This window comes from Vicugna pacos, chromosome 6 (genome assembly GCF_048564905.1).
Source record: "Vicugna pacos chromosome 6, VicPac4, whole genome shotgun sequence".
Taxonomy (NCBI): domain Eukaryota; kingdom Metazoa; phylum Chordata; class Mammalia; order Artiodactyla; family Camelidae; genus Vicugna; species Vicugna pacos.
In genome coordinates this window covers 2707932-2729817 of record NC_132992.1, presented here as the reverse complement: position 1 = coordinate 2729817, position 21886 = coordinate 2707932, and the positions used below count along the sequence as shown (strand labels likewise).

The 21886-nt window shown below is 55.4% G+C and overlaps 1 protein-coding gene and 1 long non-coding RNA gene across 2 annotated transcripts in view; one reads left to right on the top strand and one right to left on the bottom strand.

The window, feature by feature from the left end:
* The window catches only part of SMAD3 (SMAD family member 3), a 112810-nt gene extending 94864 nt beyond the window's left edge, over positions 1–17946 (top strand). The window contains exons 6-9 of the mRNA XM_031679467.2: positions 6058–6270; positions 8311–8448; positions 10825–10969; positions 13397–17946. Of these exons, the coding sequence (XP_031535327.2) occupies positions 6058–6270; positions 8311–8448; positions 10825–10969; positions 13397–13520 (620 nt within the window). The 3' untranslated portion in view covers positions 13521–17946. The remainder of the gene's footprint in view (positions 1–6057; positions 6271–8310; positions 8449–10824; positions 10970–13396) is intronic.
* LOC140696758 (uncharacterized) lies at positions 5355–6219 on the bottom strand. Its single transcript, XR_012073235.1, has 2 exons — positions 6078–6219; positions 5355–5662 (listed from the first exon to the last, which is right to left on the bottom strand). It is a non-coding gene; the product is annotated as an uncharacterized lncRNA (long non-coding RNA).
* Positions 17947–21886: the final 3940 nt, after the last annotated feature.

Here is a 21886-nt window from a genome sequence, read left to right as displayed (position 1 = left end):
GGAGCAAATGTCAGGTGGAGGGCCCTGGTGTCCCATGAGGTCCCTGGGTGGGGTGGGGGCCCTGCCCGTGTCTTCCTCACTCACTCATCCCCAGGCACTTCCTGGCTGCCCCTTGTCTGCCAGTCCCAGTGGGAATCCAAGAGGAGTCACTGATCCTGTCTTCAAGGAGCTTTTGGCCTGGTTGGGATGAATAAGACAGGACTATAAATAATTATAAAATAAGAGGTAGGTGCAGACGAAGTCCCCTGAGCATTCAGAGGAGGGCATGGTGGCATCGCAGTGGGGACCTCGTCCAGGCTGGCCAGCGTCTCCTGCGTGTCCATCCACCCCACAACTTCCAGAGCACCTGCTGAAGGATGCAGGGGGCAGGTTCTGCGGAGATGCGGCGTCAGGAGAGAACTCCTCATGTCAGGCATCCTTTGGGGAGCAAGTTTCGGGGGAGGTGGGGGCTGAAGGACAAATAAAAGGTGGGGGAGTCTGGGCAGCCCGCAGCAGCCACCTCTGCCTTTCTTCTTTGTGGCCAGTATGTCCCAAATGGTAGGATGCTGACTGGCACACGGAGAGTTCTCCCTGGAGAAAGACGGGGCATCTCCGGGCATCTATTATTTCTTGTCGAGAAATTATTATACAAAAGAAAGCAAGCATAGGACATCTGGCTCCTGCTTCATTTCTTCCCCACTCCAGGTAAAAGGTGGAGCCTCCTGCCGCAGCAGAGCTGCTTGGGGTGCCCCGTGGAGGAGCCCGACTGGTGACTGAGCCCCAGCTCAGCTGCGTGGCAGCGGCGGGCTCCGGGCAACCCTGGGGCTTTGTTTTGCAGGGAAGGGATGTGAGCAGGTGATGTTCCTGTTATTACACATTGTGCTGGATGAGTCACCTGGAATTTCCTCAGCATTTAAATCAAGGGTTGGGGTAACCGGAGAGGGGAGAGCGAGGGAGGTGGGGAGAGAGGAGAAAGATAATGATCCAGATCCTGCCAGTGAGTAAGCTGTTGCCTGCTTGAAGGTGAGACAGCTCGGGGCGGGGGCCTGGACGGGGGGGGAAATGAGGTACTAGGGAGTGTCCTGCGGCAGCGGCTGAGCTGAGCTTACGGAGGTGATGGCTTCCCAGAGGGCCTTGGCCTGGGGCTGCCTTCCCCTCCTGCCAGGAGACGGGGCCCCGGTGGCAGGGTAGTGGGAGGACCCCTGGTCCCTGAGAGAGGGCGGGGGTCCACGTTACAGGCCCGACCCGATCCCAAGTGTCTCGGGCTGCTGCACAAGGCTTTTCCTGAGGCCTCTTCAGGCTCTAATCTTCCATAAGCTTGGAACACCACGGGCAGGCGTCTTCATGGCAGGAAGTCGGCGGCCGGCTGTACCATCACGCTCCCGAGGGTCCCTCCGGCTCCTAGATTTTTCCTTTTCCACTGATCTTGGTCTTGGTAAACCCGTCCTCGGTTGAAAGGGCCTGGGTTCCTTTCTGTGTATGAATTGGTTTGCTGCCTAATCCTCGTGACAGGTTGAGCTGGTGCAAGGCTGCTGGGACCCGGCTGGCCTGACTCACCCTCAGGTCCACAGGTGACTCAGACACCAGGGTGGGGGGATGCTCTCACGGCCACCTGAGCTGGGCCTGGAAGGTTGAGTCCCCGCAGATCAGGGTGACAGGCAGTCCAAGCAGAGGGAACAGGGAGGGCTGAGACACAGCGGCGCGAAGACACGTGGGGACTGGCCTGTGGCGTCTCCTGGACGGAGCTGCCTTCCTCAGGTGAGCAGGGCCAAGGCAGTCCGTTTGTGTTCTGACCTTGAGCTTCGCGGTGTCTGTGCTCCTGGCCTTGGCCTGCTCCCTGCTTTCAATATATGGCAGAAAGTTAATTTCCCCCTCCGCCTCCCCCCTTTCCTTTACCGGATTTGGATCTCTTGCACATGTTTTTAATAGGCATCCCTTAATCCAAGTGTTGCCTTCTGGGTTTTATTCTGTTTTCTTTTCCTTAAACAAAACAGAAAGTCTATGCCAACTTGGAATCGGACTTAGAACTGAAGCCAGCCCATGCGTTGGGCTGGCAGGAGGCCAGGTGTGAACGAGGTGCCCCATGCCACTGAAGGAGTCTGGCTGACACTGCACCGGTGGGGGTAGGGGGCCGAGAACGGGTGGAGTTGGGGAGGTTCCTGTGTCTCCAATATGTCTGCTGCAGGAAGAGAGGTTAGCACAGACACAGCAGTCCGGTGGGAGCAGAGCTGTCTCAAGGGACGGCCTTGGGAATGCGCCATGGGCTGCCACTCCAGGTGTGCCTAGTCCTTGGCCTGGAAAAGTGAAACCGCTTTCCACTGGGGCACGTCACCTTACCCCTGTTGAGTCATCCTCCCAGAGGAGCCCGTCAGTGGCGTATGTTCAGGTTTTTTCCCCCCAAAAAAGCCACCTTCTGTAAAACTGCTTCTGCATTTGTTGGGGAGCTCTTGAAACCAGGCCTGCTTGGCTGGCTGGATTGATTGATGTGGGGGAGGAGAGCCACCTGACAGATTTCTTCTAAGATTTAGTGTCCAAGACAAGCTTTATTTCCCTTGCAGAACTAGTAAGAAGGATCTGTTCACCAACCAGAGTCATGTAGCAAATTATGCACCCTTTTTGCCTTGTCTGCTAGGAAGCTCAGAGCCAAGCTGAGTGCTCTTTCAGTAGCTATAAATTCATGATTAGCCTCTTCATAGTCTTCTCTTTTCCAGGATCCTGACTTTTTCTTTCTCTTGTACTGAACCATGGTGTGGATAAGTCCTTTGGTAGGAAAGAAATGAGGGCATATGTGCAGTTTAAAAACAAAGTGCTGTCCAAGGCAGAACCCAGCAGTGGTGATCATACTTTGGTCTGCAGCTCCTCTTGCAGAAATGCCTGGAGGGAGCACTGAGGGTGATGGGAGGGAGAGAGATGAAAGGCAGGCCGACTTTCAGTTGTTTGCAGATGACAGTAAGTGCAGGGCTGGGGCGCTGTTCTGGTTCAATCCTGCTTCTGAACATAGGTCAACTCGTCCAAACAGCACTCTTGTAAAATGGCAGCCTTCAGACTTGGCCTGGGCCTGAGTGCCCTGCATCCCAAACTAGCATCTTCTTAATTATGTGTCAGGATCCTGTGTCCTGTGTTTTCCACAACACTGTCCTGTGCGTGTCTGCGAGTTGCAGGGATGTTTAGATAAGGGCTCAGATCTGCTTGGGAGGGCCTCTTGGGCTGGGACCCCGGGCCTCTCTCTGATTCTGAGACACCTCAAAGCCTGTACTTACTCAGAACGCAATTTTGGCCCCATGTTACCCAATGGGTGACCTGCTGGCTTTTCATTACCTAGGAGGGTACCTCTCTCTCTTCAGCCTGGACCAGGCCCAGGTGTTGGACAAGGCTTTATAATTTGGGGATGAGGACTCTGCCCTGTTCTGCAGTTTGCTGGGGAAGCCAAGGCTGGTCCAGATCAGCCACGGCTGCCTCTTCAGGGTGACCCGTGCCAGAAACACCATGACCTACATGGTCTGCTTTCGATGGCTTCCAGGCCGCTGCAGTCACTGTTCAGACTGGGACACTGAGGCTAGAGAGGGAGGTCATGTCCCTAAGGTGGCACAGCAGAGCCTGGCCCCGGGCAGTGGGGGCCCGCAGTCCTTCCCTGGTCCCTCCTGGGCCTGACGCGCTGCCCGACCACCTTGAAGGCTTGGAGTGCACTTGGACTTCATAGGTGGTGGTGGTGCTTGTTTAAGGTTTCCAAGCAACATAGCTCACATTTTAGTGACCACATTGTTTAGAATATAGCTTATCTCATTGGAATGTTGAGCATCGAGCAAAGCCAGAGCCGGATGTGGCTGACGTGGCTCAACCCAGCCGCGGCTGCTTCTGCCCCATTGCACCTCCATCCCCATTAAGTCACTCGGACCCCCTGCCTTCCCTCCTCTTCCCTTGCTGCACCCTGGCAAGAGGGGAGGGGGGCAAGGGTGCTTTGCCCTACTTTCAGTGGAGGTCAGGATAGGAACAGGCTGTTCTTCAGTTCATATAACCAAAATGATGATAATTCGTGTTCACACCATTTATTAAGTGCTTGATGCATGCCCTGCACTCCGTTTGAATCATCCCAGTCCATCCACAAACAGCTTCTGCACTTGGGTGGCTGGGGCAGACGTGGACGTTGAAACTCAGAGATTAACTGGTTTGCTTACCGGCACACAGCTGGTCCGCGTCTGAGCGGAGGGTGAACTCTGGTCCATCTGGCCTTGAAGCTCGTGCTCCATGACCTAGTTGGACATCTAGGGCAGTGACTGTCAACGGGGGGCTCCTTGCCCCCTAGAAGCCCTCTCACAATGTCTGGAGACCTTTCTTACTGTCACAGCTTGGGAGGGTGAGATGGATATGTGCTGCTGTGTCTAGTAGGTGGAGGCCAGGGCTGCCGCTGCACATCTTAGAATGCGCAGAACTGCCCCCCGCAACAGAGAATTATCTGGTTCCAAATCTCAATAATGCCAAGCTTGAGGAAATGGATCTAGGTGTCCTCACCCTCCAGCTGACTCAGTGCAGGGATGTCAGTGGTCTGCAGCTCCTCCCGAGCGTGCTCACCTTCTCTGTACCTTTAGACAGGATCGTGGGCATAGACCCGAAAAGGAGATCAGGGCCTCTTTGCCCTGAAGGGGACCCAGGCTCTTCTTGGAACAACTTCTGATTTTTTTTCTCTCCTGGCCTGTTCCCACTTTCAAAGGTCTGGTGAGCTTGGCAGAGGTTCCTATGGGTTCTCACTCTGGGAAGTTGCCTGGCAGGCGGTGAGCAGAGGTCTCGGGCCAGTGCTGGGACTTGGCACGGCGAGCCCCTCCTGTCCCTCTCATCAGCTCCCACAAAGATGTGCCCTAAGTAAGCAGGCGGCTCCACGTATGTGGAAGAGCTGGAGTGAGTGATCTAGCCCGGAGCTCTGAGATGGAGGAGGGAGAGCAGCAGACTCCCTGATTCCTGAAGAAACGGTGGAATTCAAGTAGGCAGAGAGCAGGACGTGGCCCAGGGAGCAGTGCGGTGCAGAGAAGGAGCTGGAAGGGCAGGTCAGGAGTGCTGGGGACGCCTGTCAGAGTGCCGTGGCACTGGTGCGAGTGAGGAATGACAAGGGCCTGGCCAGGGCTGGGAGGATGGACCCTGAGGTGAGACACGATGTAGAGACCGGCCAGAGGAGGGCAGGGGTACCCTGGCAGGTGTGGAGCCCGGAATGGCTGGAGGTCAGGAGGGCTCGGGAGTCACAGGAAAGGTGATGTGGGGTCCTATGAGGGGACCCTGTATCTCAGGGGTTCCCAACTCTTCTGAGAGAAAGAACCACCCCATCCCAGGATGGCAGTTTTGCTCTGAGGAGCCCTTGATTGAAATTGAGACTACAGACTGACAACTCGAATCAATTCAGTTTCTTTTAGGTGAGTTTGTGTCTTAGCCACCCTGACAGATGGCATCTGATACATTTGGAGGACAGTTTCTGTAATCAGAGGCCGAGATCGGCTTCACTCTGCAGACAGCACCTGGTGCCTGTGTGGTTACAGGTGGCGAGTGCTGCGCGGACTCCCCGGGCTGCACCAGCCTTGTCATTCCACGGGCTTGGGCCCTGTGGCTCCACAGTTTAGGAGTCAGCCCACAGCAAGGCCAAGCCAAAGCTACAGGCCTTCCTGGGGCCCAGAGGTCAGCATGAGTTACTCCGGGGACCCTGGAAGAGAGAGAGGTGGCCTGGCCGGACCGCAGTCAGCACACCTGGCCTGTGCGGTGCGTTTAAACGCCCCAGGGGCTGGATGGTCCCTGGGCCTTCTGAGTTTGGCCCAGCACCTCCCTGAAGGACAGCTTCAACTCACGGCCAGGCCAGGAGGGGCAGGGCCTTTGTGGGCTAAAACGAAATGAGAAGTGCCAAGGTCGGTGGAATGCTTCTCAAAACACCCAAGTATTCTCTCCCACTGCGAGTTTTATACAGTAAAAGGCATGGTGTGTGTGTGTGTGTGTCGGGGGGAGTAACATGTCTTCTGAGAGGTGAGGAGCATCCAGGGGGCCCCATCGGGAGCACAGGGCGTGGGGGCCCCACTGACCCAGCAGCCCGGCCCGTCTCCTCAGACCTGCAGCCCGTGACCTACTGCGAGCCGGCCTTCTGGTGCTCCATCTCCTACTATGAGCTGAACCAGCGCGTCGGGGAGACATTCCACGCCTCGCAGCCGTCCATGACGGTGGACGGCTTCACCGACCCCTCGAACTCGGAGCGCTTCTGCCTGGGGCTGCTCTCCAACGTCAACAGGAACGCGGCGGTGGAGCTGACGCGGAGACACATCGGTAAGGGGCGGCCCGATTTCCCAATGACAGCCCCGCCCCTCCGGAGCCCCGCCCTCCGGAGCCCCGCCCCCCGGAGCCCCGCCCCGCGCTGCGCCTCCACACCCCGCCCCCCCCGCCCCCAAGCTCTGTATCTCCTTGCCGAGGGGGCCAGACAGGTACATTCAGGTTGCTTGATCATTTCCACTCAGAGACATAGATCATTTCTGAATCGCAAAGCCCCAGGCCAGAGGAAGACGCTTGACTTTCCCGAGATGAGAAAGGCAACCGTGCAATTCTTTTAAGCAAAATACCCTTAAAGTGCTGAGAGGTGCGTCTCAGTACTCAGGGCCCCTTGGAGGAGCGATCTTTTACTTGTTTATTTCATATATGATTATTCTGACAAGGTAGACAGACAGGCCTGCCTGCTGCCAGGACCCCACTGCTTCTAACACGCTTCTAACACCTGGCACGTGGTTAAAAGATCGCTCAGTTTAGGAAGGTGAAGCCTTAATATGTTGTCATTTGGTTTGCTCATAAAATTATCATGCTAAGGATATTCAGTTTTGCCATCCAGAGTCACCTAGAAGGTCCACAGAGCTGGTGCAGAGATGGGGGGGATTCCCAGACATCAGCCGGAGCCCCCAGTGTAGCCGAGGGTCTCCTGGGCAAACCCAGGATCTGGGCAGGGCAGCAGGGCAGCAGGGCCCCGGTGAATCAGGCACCTCTGCTCTCGCTGGTTTTATATCTTGGGCGTTCACAGAAGTCTTCATTTGAAGAGAGGATTTTACAGTTAAGAAAAGTTTGGCAGCCATGGGCCTGGATGAGCTGGGGAGCTCATTTTGCGGGGAATAACCTGATGCCCACGGAGGGGCAGAGCCCTGTAGAGGCCACATGGCAAGTGTGACACAGTCGGTGTCAAAGAGCCCCGTCGCTGAGCCCGCATCCTTCCCAGATGGCCTCCCCATTTGTCGTCCTCTTAAAAAGATCCTGGGTGGTATACACAGGTGTTTACTTATTCATTTTATACTTTTTATATTTTAAAAATAATATTTCAAAAATGACCAAAACCGCACAAACATTTTTTCCTTTGGGCCTGGGGATTCCCACCTCCACCTCCGCCTCCCATTCTTAAATGACATAACGTGTGGACCCTACGTCAGCCAGCAAGCACCCCGGTGTCTGTGAGACACTGAGCCCTGTAGCACTGGACCAGGAAAATGGGGACAGCGGGGGGACGAGGAGGCAGGCCCGCAGCCGGTCACCTGGTTTCCATCTCACTTGACACTGTGCCTGTGAAACCTGGCTCTGCTTTCCGGCCCTCTGGGCCTCTCCCCCCAAGAGCGAGAACAGAGACCTTTCCAGGCAGGAGAAAAGAGCATCCCCTGGCCGAGCAGAGACTCGCTGTCAGGGGGTTTATGTAACTGCTTGAATTGCAGCCCCAACTGAAAAATCATTTCTGTCCATCTGGAGTGGATTTAAGAGATGAAGGAAAAGTAAATGACATAAACCTGTGGAATGTTTGAGAAAAGTGCATGGAGGGAAGAAAGGTACAAGGGGTGGCATTAATTAAGCCATCCCTGCAGGGAAGGGCTCCCGGGGGAGTCTGCTGCGCCAGGAGGTGCTCTGCAGGTTTACTGAGTAATTTCTGAATCTTGGAGAGAGAAGGGACCCAGTAGTTAGGAGGAGTAGTAGGGCTAATGCCCACCAGGCACTTACCGAGTGTCTTACAACCCCATGAGGTAGGTATTATTGTCATCCCCATCTTACAGATGGAGAAACTGAGGCTCAGAGGCTGAGTAACTTGGCCGAGGCTGCCAGTAAGACTTATCCGTGCCCTTTCCTCTCGTCGTCAGCCGCCTCAGGGTTAGGAACCCAGTGTCGCCCATCACTTCCCTGTGGGTTTAGGCTTGGGCTCTCGGTCCCATTCAACTGGTGACGCTGGCAGAGAACCAGTCGCTTGGAGCATCTGCTGCAACTCTGCCTCCTTCACTGGGCTCAGGTGGCCCCCGGGCCACTGTGTGGAGCCAAACGCCCAGTCCTGTCTGACCTGACTCTTTCTAGGGCGAGGTGTGCGACTGTACTACATCGGAGGGGAGGTCTTCGCAGAGTGCCTCAGCGACAGTGCCATCTTTGTCCAGTCTCCCAACTGTAACCAGCGCTACGGCTGGCATCCAGCCACCGTCTGCAAGATCCCACCAGGTAACCCCTCCCACGCTCCCACCCCTTCCCTGAGGGCCTCTCTTCTGTGCTGGAGAGGTTTCTTCTTTCCCACCTTTCCTCCTCCTTGGTGTCTGCATTGCCAGTCTGGAGATGCTTCACTTGGGTTCTCTCTGTGCCTTTCTGTCTTACTGGGGCCTCCCGGAACCTCTGGGGAGAGGGTGCAGCATCTGACAGATCTGCCTTTGGTCTGTGGGTACCTGCTCGTTGCCTGCGTGCATGGATGCTCAGGTACTCTGCTGGCTCCCTCCCTTCCTCCTTCCTTCCTACAGCCATGCCGGGTGCTGTAGGGGGATGGAGGGGTGCGCGAAGCCCCGCTGCTGTCCCCCACAGACCTTACTGATCAGCTGAGTATCCAAGATAAAGACACAAATGGGTTTAATATGAGGGAGGGTGCTAAGCACCAAGACAGCAGCACAGCCAAGGTGCTCACGGATCCAAGGGGAAGAACACATTTAACTGTCAGGATGGATCAGGGAAGGCTTCATGGAGGAGGAGGCATTTGGGCTTGGAAGGGTGGGTAAGCATTAGGCACAGGGTGATGGTGAGGTGAGGACAGCGAGGGCATTCCAGGCAGAAGCCCCGAAGGGATGGAGGGCAGGGCCCATGTGGGCGGCACTCTGGCTGCAGGAGAGCCGTGTAAGAGACAGTCAGGGGACACATTTAGAAAGCACGACGGGACCAGGCTGTGGAAGGACCTGAGAAAGTTTCGCTTTTATTGAGGGAGACTGTTGCGGGTTTTTTGAATAGGGCTGTGCGCTCCACATACACTCCAAGAGGTGCCAGTTCTCCCCAGAGGGTGGCTTGGACAGGGCCAGGCCCAGGTAGACAACGAGGCAGGAGGCTGATCTCATCCAAAGCCTCTTTACTTAGAAAGCTGAGGCAGAAAGCTCCCCTCCGAAGCCCACTAGTCCCAGGGCTCGCAGCCCACAGAGTGTGGCCTGTGCCTGGCCGGTAGAGCGTGCGGCTCAGGCCACTGCCTGCGGCCCCTGTGAGTGGCACGCCTGTCCCTGCCTGCTGAGTAGCAGATGATGGCGGAGCACTGGGCCACGGGCAGGGGCAGCTGAAGGCTTCAGAGTCTGAGATGCTGCTGGTGTTTCTAGAATGTCGTGTGGTTGCATTTACGGAGTACGTGTGTTAACTCTGGGCTCGCTTAGTCCTCTCCAGTTACTCTGGCTCTTCAGGTGAGGAGGCAATGTTCAGGACACAAGTTCAGAGAGGTTAAGCCATCTGCCAAGGACACACAGCTAGTCAGTGGCTGAGCCAGGAGGAGCCGGGGTTGACGGTGTGCTCGTCTGCTGCTTGGCTGGGCCAGGGCTGCAGCCCACCTTTAGCCCCACTTCACCCCCTGTCCCTTCCCTTCCCCTCGGAGGAAGTGAGGAAGTCCAGCTGCGTTCTTGGCTTTCTGCACCCCTCTCCCCCAGCCCTGTCTCTGGTGAGGGCAGAGCTGGCTTGCCGTGGGGTTTGGTTAGCTCATGGAATGTCGGAGCTGGGGGGCCTCTGAGGCCAGACACAGACTTAGCAGAGAAAGTGACCAGCCCAGAGGCACACAGCCAGCTGAGAGACCCCACGTTGGCCCATTACTAAGTGTCACCTCAGCTCACCTTTTGGATATTTCCGGCATGTGCTTTTATTTTTCTGGTTGACACATCCCTGGCACCCAGGCAGCAGGACTTCATACAAGAGATTTATTGTAAACTTTATGCATGCCTGTCTCTAGTTTAACTGCCTAGAGAGGGAGGCACACACACCTTCACGTTGCCGTGAATGTCACTCCGACCCAGCCTTGTGCCCAGAGGCCAGAATGTGGCCCAGATCTCTCACTCCCGCCTGGCCTGGCAGAGGTGGATCCATCAGAGGAGCCTGGGTGGAGGTGCCCGGGGACCCTCTGCCGAGTTTCCCATTGGGAGCCTTTCAGCGGGCCTGTCTCTCTGGCACTCCCTCCATCGAAGGGCAGAGCACCCCCCCCAGGCCACACCCTACACCGCTGTGGGCATTCTGGCCCTGTTCCCTGGAGTCCTGCCTGGCCCCGTCACTCAGCACGAGGCCCGCCTCTCCCAGTGTCACCCTTGTTCTTGGGCCCTTTACGGCCTGCCTTGGTGTCCCCACAGCCCTGGGGACTGGAGCTGGGGCCAGCGTTCCATCCTCTCCCCTCACCCGTGTCAGCGCATCTCCCTGTCACGGTGGGGACAGCCTCAAGGGCAGGGATGGAGGGGCCCGAGCCCAGCGTGGTGCTGAGGGTGGGGTCTGTGGCTGATGTAGGAACGACCCTGTGATCCGGGGGTGGCTTCAGCCCAGAAAGGAGCTCCAGACGAGTGCACTCTGTCCCTACACACATGATTTTTATTCTGTTGGCAGGATGCAACCTGAAGATCTTCAACAACCAAGAGTTTGCCGCCCTCCTGGCTCAGTCCGTCAACCAGGGCTTCGAGGCCGTGTACCAGCTGACGCGCATGTGCACCATCCGCATGAGCTTCGTCAAGGGCTGGGGCGCCGAGTACAGGTCGGGGCTGGAGCGCCTGTCCTGGGGCCCCAGGGATGGAGCTGGCTCAGAACAGCAGCACAGGGGCTCCCCACAGATGCGCTAGGCTGGCGCTTGCCCCGAAGAGCAGAGGGACCAGGGATCAGATGGGGCCCGGGTGCCAGTAAATGAGGAACAGCTGAGCGGTGCTCATCCAGGGTGTCAGGGTTTCTCCGGTGCTGGACGCACACCTGTTCCATTTCACCCTCACCCAGTCCTGGGTGGGGACCCTGGCATCGTCCTCGTCATACGGATGAGGGAACAGAGGCCTCGGGAGGTCACACATGAGTGGAAAAGCTGAGCCTAGAACTGCCCTCTTGGCATCTTCCTCATTCATTTTGGGCAGGTGATTTTAAGACGACCCTCCAAGGAGTTAAGTCTTCACCTCACTGTTCCTTCCCTCCTCTCTGGCTCTGGATTACCCTGAGGATCTAGGATGTTAAAACTGAGAAGCAGAGAAGGGAGATCTGGGTTGTCAGAAAGGAACACAGTTTACTTGCTCAGAAAAGAAATGGTATTTTTTCAGCATTTCAGAAGCTGGTTTAAACAGGGCATGGTCAGGGGTCTCCCTGGTCTGCTCTGTTGAAATCTCCCAGACCCGTCTCTCTGGTGTGGGCTTAGAGAATTGTTCCTCTTCTGTCCACACCTGGACCAGAGTTTCCCGCGAGGCGGGTCTGCGGGCCCAGCCCCTGCCCCACAAGCCAGCGCAGGGTACCCACACGTCAGCTGGAGCCAGCGCCTTGCAACTTACTCCCCCCGGTCTCTTCATTTTTCCAGATGTTTGGAATCCATTTTGTTTTGCAGTCATTCTGCACCCGGGCCAAACCCATTTCGATATTGGCTCTGGGCCACCGTTTATAATGAAATCCAGATGAGCATGACTTATGGAAAGTCAGATTCTCATTAGAGGATTTCGGTCCATAAAATCCTCCTCTTTCATTTACCGTATTTTAGCTGCTGTTTCCCGTGTCTGCCCCGCAGTGCCGGGGGACGTCCCACCTTGGGGTCTCTGACATCCGGGATGAGTGACCAGCTGAGCAGTCCAAGTGGTCAGTCCTCAGGAGAACTTACAACCCAGTGATAACGGCCTAGGAGTAACCCAGGCCCAAAGGCCCAGCCTGAGGGACGTTTTAGCCCACCTTTTAGCCTAGGCTGAAATCATTTAGGGGAACACGAGCTGAAAGGGGAGGGGAGATACTTAAAGAGGGACCCAATGGAAAAGAGCCAGAGGGAGGTCCATTTGTCCTCTGAACACTCAGACTGCAGCCCAGAGGGCCCAGCTCAGGCACCCAGGTCAGGAAGGCGCCCCAGGGCCGGGTGCGCAGGCCCCTGCTGACCCTCACTGGGGTGACAGGCCAAGTGAGGAGGGTGCCCTCGGGCCAGCGGCTCTCAACCTGGCCCAGCAGGCAGCCGGCCAGCTTCAAGTGCTCGGGAAGAGGCCCCTCGTTGGCGGAAGTCTTTCCCTGGGGGCACTGTGTCACCACACGGGATACGGCCAGCACAGCCCGTCCTGGGCAGCCCACCCCGTCACTGCCGCCTGGCAGCAGCGTGGAGCAGCCTCACTGGCGGTGCGGCCCCTTCCCAGAACCGTCTCGCCCTCCTCCTGCCGCCTCGGCCAAGGAGAGTAAGGTTTCATCCCTTCCTGTGAGGTGGCCGAACGCAGGGCCTGGAGCCCGGGCCTCTCACCTCCAGCTGGCACCGGCGCCTCCGGCCTCAGCAGATAGCCTCTGCCCGGCGGAGGCCCTTGGGAGCTGGCCTGCGGGCTGCGTCATCAGCCAGCCCGAATTTAGACAAAGTGCTGTGGGGAAAAGAAACGTGTGCTGCGCCTCGGTTTTTTCCAGTAATTGTTCCATGGCTCGCTCTGCTCGTAAGATTTTCCAAAATAAGGCCATAGATGGGAATTATATCAGCACATTGGGGACCGACGGCATGTGGACTCTGTCGGCGCTTTGTAAAAAAAACACCCCTCGATCAGACAGACGCACGTCACCGGGGCCTGCTGGGGCTGGACAGGGGAGCTGGGGGTGCCCGCGTGGGGCCGAGGGGCCATGGGGACCTCTGCTCAGGCCGGAGGTTCTCCGTTGGGGGCCCATCATGGCGAACTGGTGAGCCCCTGAGGCACCCTGGAATTTGCCTTACGTGTTTCCCTTTAAGGGTCCCCCGCTTCCCTGGTACAGGAGAACCTGATACACTCAAAGCTCTTCTTCCATGGAGCAGTTTGGCCTGGCAGTCTGAGCTAGTCAGTGGCAGGGTCTAGCAAGGCAGGCCATCTTTCTGGCTCTGGGAAGAAGACTATCACCAAAGCAGGAGAAGGTGTTCTGACTTGGGTATGTGTGTGTGTGTGCGCGCGCACATGCTTCTGGACACTCTGAAGGTCCCCCAACCCACCCATTTCCCTCTATCTTGCAGGAGACAGACGGTGACCAGCACCCCCTGCTGGATCGAGCTGCACCTGAATGGGCCTCTGCAGTGGCTGGACAAGGTCCTCACCCAGATGGGCTCCCCAAGCATCCGCTGTTCCAGTGTGTCTTAGAGACAGTGGGTGTGAAGGGGGCGGGAGGGGAGGGTGGGCTTGGGGGAAACGGCCAGGTAGGAGGTGGAGAAACCAGAACTCAACTCACTGTTGTCAAGGAAGAAGAAATTTTTCTCCCTCAACCAAAGTGGCACCAGCCTGTTTTCCAAAACACAAAAACAAACCCAGAGAGGGATTTTTATGAACAGCTGTGTCTGCTGAATACATTTGCCCTTCGGCCCCAGTTTGAAGGGCAAGAAATGGCTTCTGCTCTGGTCGCTGGAGCACAGACAGGTAGCAGTTCCCCACCTGCCCCCTCCCCCAGCCCCCTTCTTTTTTAATGAAAGCAAACTGGGGTGTCACTGTCCAACAGGAAATGGCCCTCTGTTCAGGACCAGAGTGTGGAAGTCACCTTGGGTGTTCTAGGGAGGGAGACGCCTGCAGAGGCATGAGCACACCTCGGACACAGCCCCCCTCTTCACCGAGCGTTCCAGAACCCCCGGCAGCAGCAGACCGAATACCCTGGGGGCTGGATCGACTTGGGCCAGGGAGGGGGCTTGTCTGTCCCCACCCCTCAGAGCACACTGAGTGGCATGGTGCGAGCGGGCGTGTTATGGACGGGCACACACAGATGGTGGGAAAAGGCAGCAAGGCAACTCTTCTTTAAAAATGCTCTTAAAGTTGTCCTCACATTCAACAGTTGGAAGGCTCTGTTGAGGCTCAGTACATACGCAATGTATAGTTTATACCATCACGTTAATCTCAAAGAGATTTGACTGGCGTGGAGTATTTACACAAAGCAAGAGGCAGTGTCCGTGAGGGCGTTCGGCTGAAGGCAGCACTACGGTGTGCGGGGTCTTGAGTCCCCTGTAAGCGCTCACTCCGTATTCTCATGCATTCGGCTATCCTGGTGGATGTCGTCACTTGCATTAATTAAATTAACTTGATTGTATGCTCTTTACAACGTTTGTTTTCTATTAAAAAGCAAACCAAGCAACCCTGGGTTGGCACACTGGCTGGGAAACCAGAGCGGACACCCAGCAACTTCTCTCCCAGCGTGAAGCTTCTCCAGGCTTTGTAGAGAAGACACCTGCCAGCACTTTTGGAAGCTGAAATGAACAGAAGCAAATTCACCAGGAGGGAAAAATCTCAGGCCAACATAGGCAAGTGAAAGGGCTATTAAAAAAAATTTTTTTTTTACACCTTTGAAAATTGCAGGCTTGGTGCAAAGAAGTCTGTCATCTTTCTCCTGGGACATGAAATTATCTGGCTCACGGTAGAGGCTCATCAGAGACAAGTGTGGCAGTTATCTGGTGTCATAAGTACTGCTCCCAGTGGCAATTAGTGAGAAAACGATTATAAATTATTTCAACTGGAAAAAAAAAAAAGAGCCCTCTTTACTGGCCTTTTGCAGAACACAGCAGACAGGATTGCCGCTTGCAACTGGTACTTTATTCTTTGCTGCTGTTTTTTGTATGAAATGACTTATGCCATATTTTTGCATGGATTTCTACCAGGAAAAATAAAGGGATTTCCTATGGAAGTCCTGTCTTATTCCAGGTGAAGGGAAGAAAGTGTCTACTCTTGGCAGGTATAAACCTCAACTGTGATGACATTTCTGATGTTTATGGAGATGTTGGGGGCCTCCCGGCGCCTCACTTGCAGGGTCCTGGGCCTCTGAAGCTCCAGCCTTGAGGTTTCCAGGTAGGAGAGCTACTTGCCAAGCCTCTGGAGGACACAGGAAGAGACGGAAGGAGCATCTTGCCAGACCTGGGCTAGTCTTCGTGCAGGGCTGTTGACACGGAGCCCAGAGACAATGCGTGACCCTTCACTCCACCTGAGAGGGTCAGATCTGCAGGTCTGACGTTTGTGCCTGGTGTGAAATAACTGTGAACGGCTTCTTGCAGAGTCAGGAAGCCGTCTGAACCTCCTGGATGTGCGATCCTGCTCCCAGTCAGGTCTGAGACTCGCGGTATGAATTACTTATTCTGTTTCGGCCTTGGCCGGAGCAGTCGTGGTGCCCCCTCTAAAAGCCATGGGCAGCAGCCTCTGAGGGCCTGCGTTCTCCACCTGCTTCGTGAGCCCCTCTGAAGGCTTCCTGTGGCGCACCGCTGTCCCCCAGCTACTTGGGAACTGGCCTCAGGTACAGCCCAGTTTGGGCGATCCAGTGGTCACGTCTGGCTGCATTCGGATGGTGTCTTAGAACCCTCGATGCTCAAGGCTACTTCTAGGAGGTATGAAGTGTTAGTATTGTGTTTTTCCAAAAGCTACTTACTTGGCCCTTTATAGATGAGACGCTGGAGGAGGATGCGTGAGGAAAAGGCGGGGCAGCCCCCCTGCAGCACCACTGAGGGTAGGACCTGGTTTCCCTGCTGTGGAGGCACTGTGAGACCTGTGTAGTAGGAGTCTCCTTCAAGTCAGAAGAAGAGTTTTAAAATCTTTTGCATAAAAGGCATTTATACATTAAAATTTTTTAAAGGACAGCTGAACGGGGCAAGAGGAAATCAGGGCAGGTCTGGCGGGGAGGGGGTTGGGAACAGTAGCTGGGGGTTAGCATTTTAAGTGCAGTCGCCTAGGCTGCACGACCTGCCCTGTGCCCCCGCCCCGGGCTGCCCGCCAGGCCGCCGGCACCTTGCGGCTTGTGCTGACGCTGACCTGACAGCCCCTCCAGCCTGCCTGGGGGTGGCGGGTGCAGAGCCTGGCCTCGGCACCTCCCCAGGAGCCAACTTCTGGTCCCTCTCCTCTCCTCCCGGCGCCCTCCCCCCTCCTAACTTTATTTAGTACTTGGAGCCTTCCCGTGCCAGTAGGCAGCCGCCCGGCGGTTCGGGTTACCGGCCTGTGCTGGCCCGTCATCTGGGCTGGCCCCCTTCCTGGCAGGCCGCGGAAGACCTGACATTTTGAGACAAGCCCAGAGTCAGGAGCGGGGGGCTTGGACTCTTCTCTTAGGAGGAACACACATGAGGGCAAGGCTGCTGGCAGACTTTTCCATTGTCCTTATGTTGTCTGTGCTGTATTTTTATATTGACCGTGGTGATTATTTTTTTAAATCATTGTTAATGTATTGGAATGAGCTGTATAGCACGTATCTTGTGCTTAGTTTATTTTTCTCCATCTCCCTTTGGCTTCCTAGAGTTTGGATATATTCCAGGGCTAAATGCTTTTACTCAAACCGCAGAAAGAGGTTTTCTTTAAGTAATGTGTGCATGTCAAGCATGTGTGTGAGGCGCTTGGGGAAAAGGCAGATATCTGGTTTCATTCTCAGCCCCAAGCTGCCCTTTCGGAGGCTCCGTGCGGGTCTGCAGGGCCGGAGCTCCCACCAGGCCACTCTCCGGAGCCTTTAGGAGGGAGGGGCAGGACGCTGCAGCCTGCTCGTGCTTGTTTACCAAGGGGTGACTAGTAGCAAGAGCAGGCACGAGTTTAGTTCTGGACCCTCTGCCTTACTGTGTGACTTCAAGTGGCAGAGGTGGGAGTTTTCCCCAAATTTCCATCTTTGCTAGAAGAAAACTTCAACTTAACACAGCCAAGTTGTACCATTTTTCTTCGTGTGGCATAGACACTCTCCTCTAGAACCCTTTCAAGTAAGTCTTTCAGGAGTATCGGCCACTTCTCACGTGGGTGGGAACGCAGAGAAATGGACACAAGAGGATATGGATCAAAATCAGACGGAAGAGTCGGGAAATGACTTGGTACACAGGCAACCTTCCAGAAACACGGCTATCAATCACACAGAGATACTCGCCTATTGTGTAAACTGGATTGAGAAACTCAAGTGATTTTTTTTTAATGCTTAAGTAATGCCCACGTGAGCATTCTGTTGTTTTTATATTTATGTAATAATTTCTTAAAACCATTCAAGACAGATAACTATTTAATTTGTTGAAGGAAGAGTCTCCTCCCGAGGACAGCAGCTGGGAAGAGGTGGGGGCACAGCCAGTTCTGAATGGCGCTGGAGGGCGCGGTGGCTTCTTGGCTCAGCATCGAGAGCCACCCTCCCCCCTCCCCCCAGGCTGGGGTGACTGGCAGCATGTGACACAGGCAGCTCGGAGTCAGATGGAGGCCCTTCCGCAGGGTCCTCTGAACCAAGCCCCTCTCCCTTCCCAGCGGTGAGAACTTGACAGAGGGAGGGAGCCCCTTCCTCCCGGAAGCCTTCACCCACCCTCGCTGCTGCTCTTGCGACTGGGCTGGTCGGTGCGGGATCGCTCTGGTGTGCGTTTGGGTGGGGAAGACGCTGTGGAGGACGTTGATTACCTTCACTTCTCAGCCCGCCTGACCTTTTAATACCTTTGTAAAAAGCATGTATGTATTTATAGTGTTTTAGATTTTTCTAACTTTTGTATCTTAAGAGCAGCGCCCCTGTCGAAGCATTGTACCCCTACTGTTAAAGACCTGTGTCCTCTCTCCTCCTCTCCCTCCATAAGTGCCCTTCTAATAAACTTTTCATTGCAAAGCTGCTGTGGCAGAAGCTCGCTCTCATTCTTGCTGCCATGTCTGGGTGAGGAGATTTAAGCAGGTCCTGGGGGCTTCTGAGAAAAGTGTGTCCAAGCCCAAATGCTCTGGGACCAAGGATGTGCCAGGCCCCACTCTGCCACTGCCCCGCGGTCCTCGCTCACTCACCCAGGGCCACGTGCGGTGCCAGGCGGTCCTTCAAGGATGGCAGAGTCTCCAGGTCGGGCGGGCAGAGGGCTGCAGCCTCATGGCTCCCCACATCTCAGCGCTGTGCCAGTCCCGTCGCCACTGTCTCCGCGTGGTCACTAGCATTTGTGGTTCATCTGCATCATCTGCAAGCATTGTCCCTTGGGCAAACGACTGGATGCCACCAGAATCATTTCACCACAGGCATGGAGGTGTTGATTGCTAAAGAAGTAGGTTTCCACACGTTCCGGCTCAGACGACTTAGCTCCTGTGAAAATTCATTTTAAATTCCAAACTCCCAAGGAGAAAGAGACGTCAAAGTTGTCTCCTTGGCTGAATCTTACACTGACCCCAGATAATGTGGATTAAGAAACAAGATGATTAAAATGAGCAATTTCGGGGGAGGAGGAGAACGGAAGTGGGCAGGGGCACCTCTCCAGCAGCCTGCCTGCTAAGGACCTGACCAGAGCCCAAACACTCCCCACACCAGGAGGGAGGCACATTTCACAGGAGCAGCACCTCTGAGCCTGTGGCTTTGGCCTCCGCGAACCACACATCAAATTCCTGCTTCCATTGTCACTGCTTAGCCAGTTCTACCTTCCTAAGTGACTCTTCCCCCAGGGTTTTGTCCAGTCAATTTCTCAGCACGTGACTCTCAAATCCATGCCTCCAACCCAACCTGTGCCTTGAGCGCCACAACTTTAACTTCCAGCTGCCCGTTAAACGTGATCGACGACGACGCGCCCCAGACTCGGTCATCCTCCACCTCGCTCGAGCCGAGTGCCCTTACCTGACTGCCCCCCATGTTCATCAGGGGTCTCCCGGCCTCCCCTCCTCAGCCTCCAAGTCCAGGGCAGCTGGTTGCATTCCTTTTCCTTGTCCCCCACCCCCTGTGCAGCTGCCCCTGCTGATCAGACCTCCCTCTGGAAAGGCTGTGACATCGGGCTTCTGCCTGGCCCCCTCACACAATCTCTTCTTCTGGGGCCCACGCCTCCTCCTCCTCCTCCTCGCCCCGTGCTGGTGTCCCCAGACCACTGTGTGTACTCCTGACATTCCTCCCTGAGGGATCCCGTCTGCCAGCATGACTTCAAGCCACATAAATGCTAATGAGCCTCAAATCAGGATTTATAGCCCAGACATCAATCCCCAGCCTCAGACTCGTATCCAACAGCCTGCCAGCTGCTGGTACATGGAGGGGCCACAGATGCCTCAAACTCAGTGTAAATCGGGAGTTCATCGCCGCCTTATTAAACCACCTCCCTCTCCTGGCCTCCAGCCTCGCTTTTGTCAGGACTCTTTAGTCGCAGCCACAAAGTCGCCATCGTCCAGCACTGCCTCACTCCCCACAGCCCACTGGTCCAGCTCCTCCACACTCATGACCCTGTACCCAGCATCCTCTGGCGCCTGGACCACTACCTGCGTGGCTCCCTAACTGCTCCCCTGGCCGCCAGCCTGCTCTCCCAGAGATGCACCATCCACCCCGCCCTCAGTGACCCACCGGACCTGCGCGGCGCCCCCCCACCCCACAGCACAGACCCTAAGGCAGTTCACATGGCCACGTGACCCTCACCATCTGGCCGCGACCCACCCTCACAGCTCGCTGCCTCACCCCTGCCCCCCAGCCTGGTGTAGCGCAGTTCCTTGTATATCACACCAGCCCCCCTGACGACTCGGCTTGGGACGGCAACTCCCCTTCCCCAGTCTACACCCCCGGCCACACCCCCTACCCCAGCCTGAAACACCACCAGTTCACGTGGCTAACCTCCACTAAATGCTTTGAGACTCAGTTCAGACCTGGCCTCCAGGGAGGCCTTCCACACGTCCCTCCATCACCAGTCTCAACTGTGTGTCCGTCCACTCCTCCAGGCCGAGCTCCCTGACAGCAGGGTCTACACCTTATTCTTGTTCCCTGAAGAATTCCTACATCGTATTCTTTCCGCCACCACATATTTTTGCTAAATTGAGTGAGTTAGTGCCCACACGTAGTAGATTCTACCTTAGCAATATCTCTTCCATCCATTTCCACTGTGCCATCCCCCATGTAAGTCCTTTCATGTGGCTGAAGGCATACCACCAACGTTCAGTTTCTCCTTACCTTTTACCACAGCGATCCCAGCAGTCTCCTAATTTGTCTCCCTCTAGCCCAGGGCTGGCAAGTGCAGGGCAACGTTACCATTTCCTCTTTATCCAGGGCGAAAACCACTCATCACAGCGCTCAGTCCATTCTCAGCCTCAGAATCCTTCTCAACACAGCTCTGCAACAGCTGGTGTTGGCTAATGCTGCTGCCAGACTTCCCTGGAATGAATGGTTGTGGCTCCATGTCTTTTCTGCTCTAAACCCCTTGGCTTCTTGATTACCTCAAGAGTAGGCACATAGTGTTAAGGATCTCAACATCACTCCCTCCTTATCTACCAGTAATTTCTCTAAGTGGGTTACTGGGGTTTTCCTAGCATAAACCCTTGTTTCCTTATTTCTGTACCTTCGTTCATGCTATAACTTCCACTAAGAATTCTGCAGCCTCCACCCACCTATCTGCCCAAAGTCTCGTCCCAATAGCTCAATTCAAGCATCACTTCTTCAGTCAATGGGTCTCAGTGTCTCTCTGGCCAGCAGCATTAGTGTCACCTGGGGAGGGAGAGCCCCACCTCCCCAGACCCCCCACCAAGACCCTGGGGCAGGGCCCTGCAGGTGATTCTGACGTGGGCTCAAGTTTTGAGAGCCACCGCTCCACGGCGCATTTTACGCCCTTCCCAACCCGCTCCGCGCTCTCCTTCCCAGAGCAGCTGAGGCTGGGCACAGCACCCCTCACAGCCAGCCCAGCATTCCCCTCTTGTGGCCTCGCCCTGCTCTCCCCCTTCTCCCACCTGAGGTGGACGCTGAGCTCCCGGAGAACCCAACCCATACCCTTACCCAAGTCCGCGGCCCGGCACCAGGAAGGGTCCCCGTCGAGTCAGTGCTCGCTTCCCCTCACCCGGATAAAGCAACAGGTTCCAGGTGCTTGTTCTCAGCTTCAAGTTTGAGGCCTTCTAACACCACCAAAGGCTTCCTGACAATTTCTTGGAGCGACACGATTGATGCAGACTATGTTGTCCTTGGGCTTCTTTTGAAGAGAGTCTTCTCTCCTAAATTACGCTGCTGTTTCCATCAAGTTTCTACCCCACGTCTCACCTAACCTATGTTTTGCAGCATTAGAGCCACCTGGTTGGTGAGAGACAGGGAGAGGCAGTGGCTGGTCACATCCTTCATAGGAGAGAACCAGGGAGGATGGCGTGGCTTGTTTATGCCTCCCAGATTTGTAGCTGTGGGGAGCAAGGACTTGGAGCCTATCAACATATGCACAGATAATAAAGGGTTTTAGAGGAAAAAAAATTGTTTTTCTTCCCAAACCTGTGTTCCAAAGAAGCAATTGTAACCATTAGGTCCAGGTTTTGAATCAGGACCTCTCCAACAAGAAACAAAAGTAGAACTGCCCATCATTAAGAGCTGGAACGGGGCTCAGCAGTGTTCCAACAACACACCCACGCTGTTACTATCACCTCTTTTCAGTTCTTCCTTGTGCAAATCTGAGAAACACCTCAGTATCGAGAGAGACACTTCCCACGCTAGAAGAACTGTTAACTCACACTTAACTACGAATAAAGCACCTAGGGCAAGACCTGTGATGTTAGTACCAGGCACAGGTAATGCCCCAAATAGACAACTCTGAGAATTTCTAAGAGCTTTTCTGCAAGAACTTACAAGCCAACAGCGCAAG